This window comes from Pelodiscus sinensis, chromosome 2 (assembly GCF_049634645.1).
Source record: "Pelodiscus sinensis isolate JC-2024 chromosome 2, ASM4963464v1, whole genome shotgun sequence".
Lineage (NCBI taxonomy): Eukaryota > Metazoa > Chordata > Testudines > Trionychidae > Pelodiscus > Pelodiscus sinensis.
Genome location: NC_134712.1, coordinates 193,984,949 through 193,999,174, shown reverse-complemented (window position 1 = coordinate 193,999,174; position 14,226 = coordinate 193,984,949). Strand labels below are relative to the sequence as shown.

At 41.4% G+C, this 14,226-nt stretch overlaps 1 protein-coding gene across 3 annotated transcripts in view; it reads left to right on the top strand.

The window, feature by feature from the left end:
- Positions 1-14,226, top strand: part of GALNT15 (polypeptide N-acetylgalactosaminyltransferase 15) — a 47,677-nt gene that overhangs the window by 29,248 nt on the left and 4,203 nt on the right. Inside the window, exons 5-9 of one of the 3 annotated variants that reach the window (XR_012901971.1) lie at positions 2,737-2,854; positions 4,059-4,253; positions 7,427-7,558; positions 8,380-9,687; positions 11,986-12,033. Coding sequence is in view for 2 of the 3 variants with exons in the window: in XM_006133244.4 (XP_006133306.2) it covers positions 2,737-2,854; positions 4,059-4,253; positions 7,427-7,558; positions 9,586-9,687; positions 11,986-12,126 (688 nt within the window). In the remaining variant the exon portion in view is untranslated. Of the gene's footprint in view, positions 1-2,736; positions 2,855-4,058; positions 4,254-7,426; positions 7,559-8,379; positions 9,688-11,985; positions 12,127-14,226 lie in introns of those variants that run through there. The other 2 variants (XM_006133245.4, XM_006133244.4) reach the window with 2 other exon arrangements.

The following is a 14,226-nucleotide window of genomic DNA, read 5'->3' as shown; positions in this document are numbered from 1 at the left end:
GAGGCTGCACTGCAAGCATGCCCAGCAGGGCTGTGGGGAAGGGGCATATTCTACCCAATAGATGGGCTCTCCTCCCTCCTGTTCAGTGCGGGGCAGGCTAGCCCTGTCACAGATAGGCACAGGGCTTATTGATTCCATACTGATGTGTTGTGTGTGTAAGTTAAAAATATGCTGAATTCTCCATCCCTTGAGCCTTTCTTAACAATTCCACTCTTGCCTCTTCCTCCTGTACCACTTTCCAGCTTCAGTTCTTTATTTTCTTCCCTCCATCGAGATGAACAGGTCAGTTATGAAATAAACTAAACAGATTAGTAGTTGATGTATTCAGTTAAACCCTGATCCGCAAGAAAAGTTTTTCAGTTACAGACTGACGTGGTTACCCCTCTGAAACTTCTGATCCTCAAGGAGACTTAGGCACCTAACTCCAAATTGAAAGCAAAGGGATTTCATATGGCGTGGAAGAAAGTATGGAAATTGCTGTAAAAGAAGCAGATGACTGAGGTGGAGCAAGAGAGTCAGGGACAACATAAGAGATTAGCAGGGAGAAGTTAAGGGGGGCAGAGTTGTGCAGAGCTTTAAAGGCATCCACAAGAAGTTTGATCTTAATGGGGGTAGACAACAGAGAGCCAGGTGAGGACTTCAAATGGAAGGATGTGATCAAATCAACATCTTATCTGCTCTATTTTTATGATGCGGAGGAGGTGATGGGGCTGTCTGAAGTCAATGAGAAGAGAAACTGGGGGAGATTTTAGCTGGGTGAACAGAGGAAAAAGATCAGAGCTTCAAAATATTGGGGGAAAAAAGGCTGTAAGATTTGGATATTACCAAGAAGCGTCAGGACAGGTCAAAGCTGAAGATGCGATGTAGTTTAATGAGTGACAGGGAAGATGATGGTGTTTCCAGTAGTGACAGAGAATGGGGGGAGGACAGAGGGACGCAGTGAAGGCACTGAATTGGCAAAAAAATGGCAACATGAAGGGAGAGAGAACAAATCTGTAGCAGAAGCAGCCTGTGCAGCAGTGAGAATTATTCCTGAGGCATTCAAGGGACACAATCAAGCAGATGAATCAGATAATGAGATGAACCAGGGTTGGGGGTTAGCAGGACAGAGTTTACAATGGGGATCAAGAGGGAAAAAGCGTTAGTGGTGGAGGAGAGAAGTGAAGGGATTCGGCAGCTGCAGTGGAGTAAGCGGAGGAGTGAGCAGAGGGAACGGAGGTGGGGGCGGGGTGATGAGTATAGAAAGTCATTCATGGATATGAATGGACTGGAGGTTACAGAGGGCTGGGAAATGTTCGAAGAGATGAGGCAATAATCTGAGAGCCAGAACTCAGCTATTGAGAGATCAAAGGAGCAGCAGCCTTTAGTAATTCCACAGTTTAGTTGACCCAATGCCAGGCACATCTCTTGGCAGGTCCACGCTGACCGCAAATTTATGGCCATCAGGTCAGCTAACTCAGGTCTTCCTAACCATGTTCAAACACTGTGAAAGTGTAGGTAAACCCTAGAATCTAGGCCAGGGGTGGACAATATTTTTGATGGGGAACCACTCCAATATTTTGGTAAGTGGTCAAGGGCAGCACTTTTCTATGGTGGGGGGATACAGGGTCTGGGATGAAGGTTGGGTGCAGAAAGGAGCTTAGGGTAGGGGACTGGGAGTGTGGGGAGTCTGAGAGGGAGTTTGGGTGACGGAGGGGATTGTGACCTGGGGCAGGGGATTGGGATGCAATGTCCAGGAGGGAATATCGGTGCAGGAAAGAATTCTGGCCTGGTATAGGAGTGTAGGAGGGTTTGTAGGGTCTGGGAGAGAGTTGTGACCAGAGGAGGAGGAGAGGGTGCAGAGGGTTTGGGTGGTAGCATAGGGCAGATAGTTGTGGGGAGCAAGGGACTAGAGTCCCAGAGGCAGGCTCTGGCCAGGAAGAGTTTACCTAGGCAGCTTCCAGCCAGCAGCACTGCAGGACCCTGAAGCAGGTTCTCTGCTTGGGAAGATGAGGCTTCATATGCTGCCTCCTTCCCTAGCAAAATCTCTCAGCTCCCATTGGTCAGTTTCTGGCCAACAGGAGCTGAGAGATTTTGCTATGGGGTGGGGGTGGGGAGGGGAGCACATGAAGCCTCCCTTTGCCCTGGTGCCCAGAGCAGAGAGCCACAGGGAAGCCAGCCACTCAAAGCGGCGTGGGGCTGCTCTGTGCCTGAGAGTCCCAGCAGGCTGGCCCACATTTTGCCCGTCCCTGACCTAGGCAAAAGAGTATCCTTGGTTGGAAGACCTAGAGGCAGAACTAAAAACAGAAAAGGTGCTAAGAACAAGTGGATCATAGGGAAGAAAGCAGTTTCTAGTCTGCATAACTGCACCATGGTATCTTACCTGTGGTGTCTGCAAGTGGAGATGCCTGTAGTTAGTTTTGGCTGTCTCTGTTTAAAGTAAACAGCAGCTGTAAAATAAATAAGTTACACTGGGAAATACCCTGAGCCCCATTTCTTTCCCAACAGCAAAGTGACTCAATGCAAAGTCCAAAAATCTGCAACCACTCAGCAAGGGGAAAGCAACACACCCATTCCACACCAGACCCGCATGTAAACATGAAATACAGCTGTCACCTTAAAATTCCCCTGCTACCCTGTCAGTGATTCTGCATTGTTTTATAGTGACCTCTCCATGACCAGAGTAAATTGCATTCTCTGTTTAACTCTCCATCCTAAATTGCAGCAAGATTCACTCTTAAACTGTGCTCTGTCTAGAAGTCCTGTGGTGCCTGGTGGAGTAGTGGCAATGGACCGACATTACTTCCAAAATATTGGCGCTTATGATTCCGACATGACTCTGTGGGGGTCAGAAAACCTAGAATTATCTTTAAGGGTAAGAATCTGAAACATCAAGTCACTATTGCGTGTTGACAAGAACAGTATTTAAGAGCTTGGAGGCAACTTAGGAAATAAAACTGAGTACAGAACTGCATGAGGTGGAGAGAAATTTCTGTTTTCTCACAGAAATCTACCCCCAGAATTCTCCAGCGAGATGTCAAGTGACAACGCACAGAACCACTAAGTTAGAAGCTGTATGTTATCAAAACAACATCTCATTGACTGATCTTTGCCTGGTGAATGAACATTTTTAGTACCTTCTGAAAGCTGCATTTTACACATGAAAGCTTTCACACACATAGTATTTGGAAAGTACTTTAAAGACTAACAAAACATGTAGATGGTATCATGAGCTTTCGTGGGCATTGCCCACTTTTTCAGATGATGAGAGTGTTGGATGAGAAGAAGTGGGCTGTGCCCACAAAAGTTCATGATACCATCTACATGTTTTGTTAGTCTTTAAAGTGCTACCAGACTATTTGTTGTTTTTAAAGTTTTTCCTGTTCAAAGTAACTTGGCTACCTCCTGAAGTATTTGGAAAGTGTTAGTTACAGAATCTTAGCAAATGGAACGCGCAAAGCAGTCTGCTTTTAACACATGTTAAACTGCTCAAGTCAATCAACAAGTTAAACACGTTAAAGACACACTGCCTTGTCTACGCTAGGCTGCTAACACAAACACCTTCTAAATCCTAGTTTAGATAAGTTCTCAGAATAAAAGCAGCCTAGTTATGGTTGCCTCCTCTATGGGAGTACTAGACTTCCTCCTCCTTCTGATGCCCTTCTCAGTATTTCTAGCAGGTAAAATGAACCCACATGTCTCAGACCAGATTTTTACTCATGTCAGTGACTATTTCACTTTGGTTTGCACAACTAAGTTACTTACCATTTGCTAAGTCGGGGTGGGGAACCTCTAGAGTGCCAGTCACATGTGGTTCATCAGGGTTAGCCACTGCTGGGATGCCAGACAGTTTGTTCATCTGCGTGTCACGGGGCGTGGCAGCTCTTAGAGGCCACGGTTCACTGTTCCCAGCTAATGGGTGCTGTGGGAAGCGGTGGCCCAGTTAAACCTGACAAATTGCATATTGCCCACAGGCCAGAGGTTTGCCAACCCTGTGCTAAAGGGTGTTGATAGTGATTTATTGCCTGCCTAGTGGTTACACCATGTTAGAACCCTTTTTGTCTTCCTCTGTATTACAGGCCTGGCTCTGCGGTGGTTCTGTTGAAATCCTTCCATGCTCACGGGTGGGGCACCTCTATCGAAATCATATTCCACGCACTTTTTCCAACAAAGAGGCTGCAGTAAGGAACAAAATCCGAATAGCAGAGACCTGGCTGGATTCTTTTAAAGAGATTTTCTACAAGCATGACACAGTGGCATTCCTAATCAGTAAAGTAAAAATATAAGTGATGGCCCATCTTAGCAGGGAGTAAAGTAAATCCTTGTCATGGGGCGGGGGCAGAAAGGAGGAGAGAGAGGGTTTTTTTTTTTAAACAGATTACTAATGCTGCCTGTTAACATCCCACCTAATGTCTAGCTACTTCCAGAAGGAAAATTATTTTGTCTGCAGAGGAACAGACTTCCAATACACCAGGTTTAGGAAAGTGATTACTGAGGTATTACGTTCACAGACAAGCTAAGAGTGTGTTTAGCTCATGATTGGCCAGAAGAAATTGACTATATTCTCACAAAACCAGAGTGAAGCATACAGAAAGATAATACAAAGGTCAGGTTCAAAAAGCTACAGACACCCCAACTACTGTAGTATACCTTAATTAGATTTTCTTTCAAGGAGTCACAAGGCTGCATTAAAAAAGGGATTTGGATACTAGCTGCCATTCTGTCTTGCAGTTCGGGTGCCTCCCTACAGGTTGAACCTCTCTAGTCTGGCACCCTTGAGACCTGACTGGAGTTGAACCAGAGAATTTGTCAAACCATGGGAGGTCAATATTGTTTAGCAGCATTACCAACACTTCCAGTGCTTATTGGCCTCTTAGAAGACATTTAGGGGTAAATTAGAGCTAAATAATAACACAGAAGATTGAGAGCCAGGACTAGGGGCTATAAACAAACTTTATAGGACCACAGGCAACTTGGCCACAGTCATGATAAGTGGACATTCTGCTAACTAAAATCATGCCAGACCACGAATGTTGCTGAACCAGAGAGGTTCAACCTGTACTCACAAACCCTAGTGACTGGAGTGACTCAGCATGCTGCAGAACCACAGTTTGGTTCATGTCTGTCTGGGTTCAGCACTCAGACTGAAATACATGATATATACACAGACATGTGTTTCTTAATATCTCAACTGCAGAGCTGTTGACAATATTGCTGCTAGACCTCTTTCTTTGGCTTTGGTATCATTATACCAGCAACCTTTCCCATTCACCAGCAGGGCCGAAGTTTGAGCTGTTTCAGCAAGCAGGTGAAAAAGAAGTAGAATCGGTAATGAAGAGATGTCATTAAATTAAAAATGATGTGCTTTCAAAAATGGAAGACTGGTGAGAATGCTAAAGCTAGGCAGGGCGTGGGTTTGCACTTAGCACTGTATGAGTTTCCTCGAGCAATTTTGGCACTGCATTTCAATCCTGACATACCAAGCTCTGATTGCTGCAGTCTTTAGTTGCCCAATCACACTAAATTTTATGACAAACTTGAGACTAGCAAACTAATTTTTTTCTTTTTTTTTTTTTTTCTGTCTGAGTTTCCTCTTGTTACTCATATTGCAAGACTTGAACACCATTGGCCAAATTGCTATCTAATTTATACTCTGTCAGTCTCTTTGATTCAATGAGCTAGCGGTGTAACTGAGAGGAGAATGAGAGCTCAGGTCTGCAGAGATCAATGGTTTCTTATTTCTTATTTCATTTAATAATTAACTGAAGGTGTTTCTCGTTAACTTGGTAATAACTTTATTCTGAGCCAATAAACCCTTCAGCCCTTAGTATTGGAGTTTATTTGCTATCAAAACCTTTGTCTTCGAGCTCAAAGTTTATTTTGTACAGGTTGCTGTTACTACCTCACAAATTTGAAGTATCCTCAAATGAGATTCATGTTCAGCTGACATAATATTAATCTATTACCTTCTTCTACATCAAGGATTTTTGAGTCAGTATAGCATGATGTTTTAATCCATATAAAATAATTTGCAATGCATTTACTTAAAATCATAATCGTCTTGTCCCCCAGTGATTTGTTGAATTAATAAGTTAAATAGGGCCACCTATTGGCCACTGGAAAAATATTATGAAAATATTACCAGAAACTTCACTTCTACTAAGTGACATAAAAATGTAACCCCCTCCCCCTATATATTTTTCCATTCCAAAATTTTTTTTTTGTATCAGAACTGTATTCTGCCCGTGATATCTATGGCATGAATGTTAATATTAACAAATAAATTGTTTAAAACAGTTTAAAATTATAACCACAATTTCATCTCAGATTGTTTTGGCTATAGGTTGACTTGCTTCACAATATTCTCCAGTATACTGTGATGTGTTGCTCCCCACACCAAATCTAAATTATAATTAATATGACAATATGACACTGGCTAACATCTGCTTGCTAGTCCCCAGTAATTCAGTACTATCCTTTTTTAGGGAAAATTTTTTGCTTCCAGTTGATTACTGTGAGCCATTGGCCAGGATCTGCGATCTGCAGGCAGTGGGAGCAGCAAGCGTCCGTACATGCAGAGGCGAAGGAAATACAGTGGTGGCAGCCTGCCAGGGCTAAACTTGGCAAACTGGATCTGGCCTACAGTCTCGTATTTGCCCATTGCTGCCTCAGAAGTAGTGAGTGCCCTCAACTTCCTGACTTCAATGACAGCTGAAAGTACCTAGTTACACTCAACCATTGATTGTTATTATTTATTGCCAATATTACCATTCAGCTTAGAAACTCCAGTCACGGACCAGGACACCGTTGTGTTGGGCACAGCACAAACACAGAACAAAATGATGGTTCCTGCCCTAGAGAGCTTCTGCAGAACCAGATCATTCACATAATACAACAAGCACTTGATTTTATAAATATATATATTTAATCAGCATTACTACACATGTTAGATCAAATTCTAAGCTCTTTTATTTTCACTGCACAGGGGATGTAAATGAGAGCAGATTTTGGTCTGATTACAGCCAGGACACTAAATGCCAATCAATAAGCCAAATTCTTACATCTTATACAACCCCATTGATTTTAGTGCAGTTAGTGTAGAATTTGTTTTTTTTTTCTTCATAAAAATGAGGGGGGAAATTACTGATTTTGCAAGATAATTACACTTTTGTTATGGATTATCTCATCTTTGAGACTCTCATTCCTCTTCCCCTGTCCGCCCCAGACTAAATGTCATTTTAGTATTAATTTACAGGGCCTGTAGAAATAGTCTCTTTCTTTTTGCAACACATATGGGAGACAGGACACTAGTTGCAACTTGCTGTACATAAGGGGTGGCAGAACTTAGCCCTCCCCAGACAGTATATTTCTTTTCCAGCTTCTCAAAAACAAATATATTAGCACTTGTTTACTATCCATTCAATTGCCCTGTGCTTTCTTATATAAGGCTGAGAAGCCAGACTGCAACAACCGCCTTCAACTGCAAAAGAGACTGGGCTGTCGAAAATTTCACTGGTTTATATCAAATGTATACCCCGAACTCCACCCACCAGAGTACAGGTTAAGATTCTCTGGCAAGGTAAGAGGAAAATTATTATTATTTGTATTATTAGACAAGCTTAAGACCCCAACTGAGATCAGAGCTCCATTGCGCTAGGTGCTATACCAGGGGTGGGCAATAAAATGGCAGGAAGAAATGTGGACCAGGACACCATGTCCCGCAAGCCCTATTGGGCGTGAATGGTGATCCATGGCCAATGGGAGCTGCAATCACCTGTACCTGCAGGGGCGCAGGTAAATACAGCAGTGCTGATCCACCAGGGGCTAACCTGGGGGAACTGAATCCAGCCAGTGGGCTGCTATTTGCCCACCTCTGTGCTGTACAAACGTATAGTAAGAAACTGTTCCTGGTCATGACAGCTTACAATCTAAATAGGCAAGACAGATAAAGAAATGGAGGGAAAACAAAGGGAAGTAAAGTGACTTGTCCAATATCACATAACAAGGACTAACTCAGGAAGTGAACCCTGTTCTCCTGACTCCCAGTTTAGTGCCCTATTCACCAGCTTATGCTGCCTCCCCAAAAGTTACAGGGTTTCATATTTAATAATTATAACTTATTAAAACACAGATTTAAAATAATTGCTTTGTGGGCCAAATTGTGAGCAATGTTTCCTCTAATCTTTTCCGTCCATGTGTGGATTTTTACCATCCACGTGCGGATTAATTTTTTCCATGTATTCCAAGACATGTGCAACTGTGCAACACCAATAGAATCATCCAGCCACCTGTGGGTACTCAGCTAATTTGAATCTCTCCTGAGCAGCTTCATAAATGCACAGCTTACAGAGATCACTGATGGTGAAGCCCTTACTCAGTTTCTATGCTGTCCCCTCTCAGGAATGTTCCTATTGACTTTAATGAGAGTTTGCCCAGGAAAAAAGACCTAGCACTGTGTAAGGATCTCACAATTTGACACAATGCAAAAAGGTAAAATTACATTATATCTACCTTACCGGTGAGGGATGTGGTTCCCCTGCTTTTGTACACACACCTGTGCTAGCTCTCATGCAGCTAGTGCAAGTATAACTAGTAGCGTAGCCACAGTAACACAGGTAGTGACAGCAGAGGCATGGCTCAGCTGCACCTCCGAGTGAGAGAGAGAGAGTATGGATACACAAGTAGGGAATCACATTCTGAGTTCACAGATGTAGCTTTAACAATAAGAAAACCTGTGGCACCTAAAACTAACAGATGTATTTGGGAAGAAGTTTACATGGGCTAGAACTGACTTCAAAGCATCTGACAAAGTGGGTTTTACTCACGAAAGCTTATGCCCAAATAAATTCTTTAGTCTATAAGGTGCCACAGGATTCCTTGTTGTTTTTGGTGAAACAGACTAACAGCTATCCCTCTGAGATGTAGCTGTGGCATTCCACTTGATAGATTCAGAAATAGTAATGCAATGTACTGCTAGTTATCTTCATACTGTATAGATTGATATTTAATTCAAAGTTTGTCATAGCAGACTAGCATAGGTAATGGGGATTATATTAAAACATGCTTGTGACTATTATATTAAATTCTATACTATATACACAAATAGGGCAATTATTAGAGCTCATCGGAAAACAGATTTTTTTCTTATGAAAAACTGTGACTTTTTGTTGAAAACTGAAACTGCTGCCCCCAAATTTGGAGAGTTTTGGTCAAAAACATTCCAGTTTTGGGCTGTTCTATTTTTCTGACAAAAACATTAAACATTTTCAAGAAACACGGACAGATTCTTCAAAAATTTGGTCAAAAACCCAATTTTCCATAAAAAAATTTATTGGAAAAAAGTTCAACCAGACAAAGGAATTCTAAACAGGAGATATGTATCTATCACTCTACCAAATAGCATTGGGCCAAATTGTTCTCTTGTATCACTCCAATGACAAAGCTCAGCTTGGCCCAATATGCGAGAATATTTGATTTTACTTAGGAGTAAAAGGACTCTAAAGCCAAAACATGGACCACAACAACCCAAGCATCATTAAAAGTTAATTAAAGAACATTTCTTTTTAATTGATTGTGCTTTGTTTCAGTATAAATATTTATTTACAGCTGTACAATACCGGTGTTGGCTTCTGTGCAGATTACAGATCTGCTTGGGATGCTGCAGCAGGTCCTATTGAGCTATCTCCTTGTAGTGACAGTATTAACCAGGTATTGTATATTTAAAGCTTATGTGTAATATTATCTAATTTAGGGCCCAAATTCAGGGAAGTATTTAATTTTGCACGTTTAAGGATTAACTTTAATGAGAGCATTCAATGTGCTGAAAGTTAAATACATGCTTATGTACCTTCTTCAATTAGGGGGCAAATGCTGAACCATTCAATTACTGCAACAATATGTCTTGATGAATTTGTCTAATCAAAAATATGTGGGTTTTTTTCATTTGGGAATCCGCATATTTGAACTGGACACCATTAAAATACCAAGGTTCACCACAGTATTGCCCTATGGTATTTGCAATGTTCTCTATTCTAAAAACAATAATAAATGTATGTGACTGGTCTGAAATGCAACAATATTGCAGCATATTGAATTAGTGCAAATGCCAAATGTCAAGATATCAATGATGTTGACTGTTATATTTCAATCAGTTTTGGGAAAGTTAAAAAAGGAAAAATCATATTTTAGTTAAAACAACAGAATGGTTATTTGGGACGCTGGTTTAAATTGGACTGTAAAGCAATGATTTATAATACAGTTAAAATATTCATTCATTCAAATGAAATCCCAATATGCAACCTTTGTCTAGTGAAAATACAACCAGTATTATGACAATTTTACTGTCCTCTGACCCTCCTTTTTAAAAATACTTTCACTTTTAACCAATTAATATGCAAAGTGTAATTTAACTAACAACACATCTAAGCTATGTCCGTTCATTTTCAGTGATAGATGTCTAAAGCTGGCTTCTGGTTTTCCACCTGAAAATATTTTTTTGTACATTATAGGTCATTTAGAAATGTAAGTATCTGGTCTGCTGGTGTAACCCACACACGTAGGCTATGTCTACACTGGCAGGTTATTGCGCAATAATGGCTGTTCTTCCACAGAGCGTCCACACTGCCCACCCACTATTGCGCAAGAAGATTTACAGTAAAGCGTGGTAGGAGAGGGCTTCTTGTGCAAGAGCTACATTCTTTTCTAACAGGTGTAAGTTCTCTTGCACAAGAGCTCTTGCGCAAGAGGGCAGTGTGGATGCATGGCAGAGGTTTCTTGCGCAAGAAAGCCCTATGGCTAACATGGCCATCAGAGCTTTCTTGCGCAAGAGAGAGTCCACACTGCCATGGATGCTCTTGCGCAAAAGCACATCTCATACATGGCAGTGTAGACGTGTTCTTGTGCAAGAGTTCTTGCACAAGAACCCTTGCTCAAGATGTTCTTGCGCAAGAAGCTGCCAGTGTAGACATAGCCCTAGTGTGGTTACTGAGCAATGCAAGTGGTACCTAGACCACAGCAACAGTTAAGATCAAGAGACCTCTACAGCATGGGCTAGGACCCAGCTGGCTTTTAGATCGGAGGGTAGGGGCTCCTATATTCAGCTCCAGAGAGCCAGGTTCAAATCCACCTCATGTTGGTTGCACTGGCACACACAGACACCTACATAAACTAAAGTGTTTCTGTCCAGAGATTTGCAGATGCCAAAATGAAAGCCTGGTTTACATCAAGCTAAAAATGAGGTCTTTACTTTTTACCTCCATAGAGGTCAGTCAAGAATGCTAAGTTCTAGAATAATATTGAACAACTAGACTGGTATACTCTGATCTGTATACATCCAAAACTCCCATTAAAGATAAGGGAAGTTTTGGAAGCTCAAGAAATATAAGACCAGGACCTGAGATTGTATATGCAAATATTTGCAGACAGGTTGGTTTGTAGAAGTTCTGCTTTCTGATTGACTCAAAGATAGATTTTGCCCCCTGAACTTTTAATTCCATCTCTCTTTTTGAATGCTAAGAATGAACTCAGGAGAAGTTGAAACTATTCAGCACTTGAAGGATTGAGTCCATGAATACAAAGTAATTATTTATTATTTTCAATATGGGGAAATGGAAGATGAAAAAATTTAGGGCACAAATATATCAAATCAAGAATAACAGAGAGAGATTTTTTTCCCTATATTCTGATGTCTAGGAAAGTCCCTCCAGCCAAAGTACCTTTCCAAAAAAAAAAACTGAAAAAAATTGCCTACAAATGTTATGGTCTGCATCTATTTTATACATATTATCCAATCCAAAAACCTTTATTCATGGAAACAGTCTCAGGAAAGTAGTTATAAAAGGACTACGTGTCAGGGAATAGGCTTGCAGAAACAGATCCACTACCTATCCTTCATTGATCTTGAAGCTGTATGTTCCAAAACAGGAGATTTTTTGGGGTACTGGCAACTCAAAATGAATTGCAATGTTCTTCAACTCTATTAATGCAAACAAACCCTTCCTTTTCTAGCATTTTGAATATAACAGTATGAAGGAAATCCGGTTTGGTTCCACTCTGCAGTTTTGCTTTGATGTCAGACATGAGAAGGTTATCCTTCAAAACTGTACTCAAGAGGCAGAAAATAGCCTACAGCAATGGGATGTCCAGGAGGTGGGTAGTGATTTTGTCACAAAGTGAGGCTAACTGAAAACAATCCAAAAGGGGTGGCAGACATTAACAGAAGTTTTGGGGGGTAGACATTAACAGAAGTTTTAGAGTGTAGCTTCAGTGCATCACAGTTTTTGCATCCAAGGTACTGTGAAGATATTTGTCTATTTACACTAACTTCCTCATACAAATTTGGTTAGAAATAAGAGTTAAAGCATCCATGCTGTAGAACTGCATGATCTGGATTTTTGCAGTACTAGACTAACCCACTTATTTTACAGGGGATCTTTGAATACATGAACCAGTATTTATGAAAATAACCTAAGGGCAAACTTCCCCTGTGATGGGTTGGATCAAAGAAGTCTCATTGGTGTGTTGATCAAGTCACCTGGTGTGCTGATCAAGTCCCTGACACCCACCTCCCTGCCTTCTGGGGTTCCCCATCCCCTACTCTATTGGGCCAGAAACTCTGGTCTTCCCCAGCCAAGGCACAGAGTTGAGGTTACTGCCCTGCAACAGAGCAACACAGACATTGGACCAGCTCATCTCTGGGAGGGCTCAGTTATAAGGCCATTGACAGCATCCAAGAATCTAACCCCCACAAAAATCCATCTTACTCTGTATAAAAGTTTTACACTGAGAAAGCTTACAAGTTCACCCTCTCTAGCAGTTAAAGAGTGATACGCACAGAGGTTGTTCCTCCCTAGGAAACAATTATTTACACTGGGCTTGATAATAAACAAAAGTGTTTTTTTAAGTATAAAAAGTAGGATTTAAATGATGTAAAATGAAAAACAGATCAAAGTAAGTTACTAAGACAAAATAAACAAAACATGTCAGCTAATTCTAATACCCTAAGAAATGTATTACATGCAAATTCCTACCCTAAACAGTTGTTCTAAATACCTCATTCACAAGCTAGCAGCCTCTTAGCTGGGTCTAGTCCTTCCCCGTTCCGTTTCAGATGTTTTCATTGGGCATATGAGGTGGTAAGTGGGGTAGGGATTTCCTGGCATCTGGCAACTCCCCCTGTTGTTTGGTTTCTCCACTATATATCCATTTTGCCTATGGCAGGAAATATTTGTGCTCAGTTCAAATTTTTCTCACCTTGAAGGGAAAAGGACCAGATCCAAAATAAGTTCCAGCCTTAGGTGGCCTGACCACGTCTTTGTAGGACCAGCCACAGTTTGGGCTTACAGGAAAAACACAACTATTCACAGGGCATTAAATTGATCACTGAGCCATCAATATTCTTAAAGTATCCCTAATGGCTTTTACTAGAATACCAGGCCTAATAAAACAGGTTCCCACTTTATATTTCTAACTTCACATACAAGAAAGATACATGCACAAAAATAGAATATACACATTCAGGGGATCACAACTTTTAAAATGGCATGTCACATCACCCCTTTTGTAGAAGGCATCTTTCAGTTATGCATATTCATATGCCAATTTTCATAAAGCATGGGGCCCTGAGACAGCCCCTTCCTCTCCCACTTCTGTAAGCACAAAGGACCCTTATAGCAACAGAACATATGTGGTTTTCCTATGCAGGCTGGGAGAGAATCCAGATTCTAGGAGCACATTAAAAAGAGTGAACCCCTTGCATGGATTGAATTGTGTCTCTTTTGAGAGTAGGGTAAGCCTTAAAATTCCCCCTCTATTGCAGTATAGGAGTATCTCTTTCTATAGGAATTCATTATTATTCAGTGAAATTCACCTAGCAAGCTAGGAAATTATCTGCAGCATGGGAAATGTTATGGCTTCAGGACAATATAAGGAACATAGTGTTAAAAGAGAGCTGGACAGATTTATGAGTGGGATTGTGTGATGGGTGCTTGTCATGGTAGGGGGCATGGCTCAGCATCTCTGGGACTCAAGGTATGTCTTATGTTCCTGAAAGCTCATGCTTCCAGGCTTCAGATGGATGCCTGCAGGAGTCAGGAAAGGATTCCTCCACTGCAGACAATATATTCTGGTTTTGTTTTTTTGTCTCCTGCCTGTAAAGCATCACAGATGCCTATGGCTGGAGACTGAACACTAGACAGGGTGGGCCAGGGCTCTGAAATGGCACCAAGTGCTCTCTGTCTCGTGTTCTTG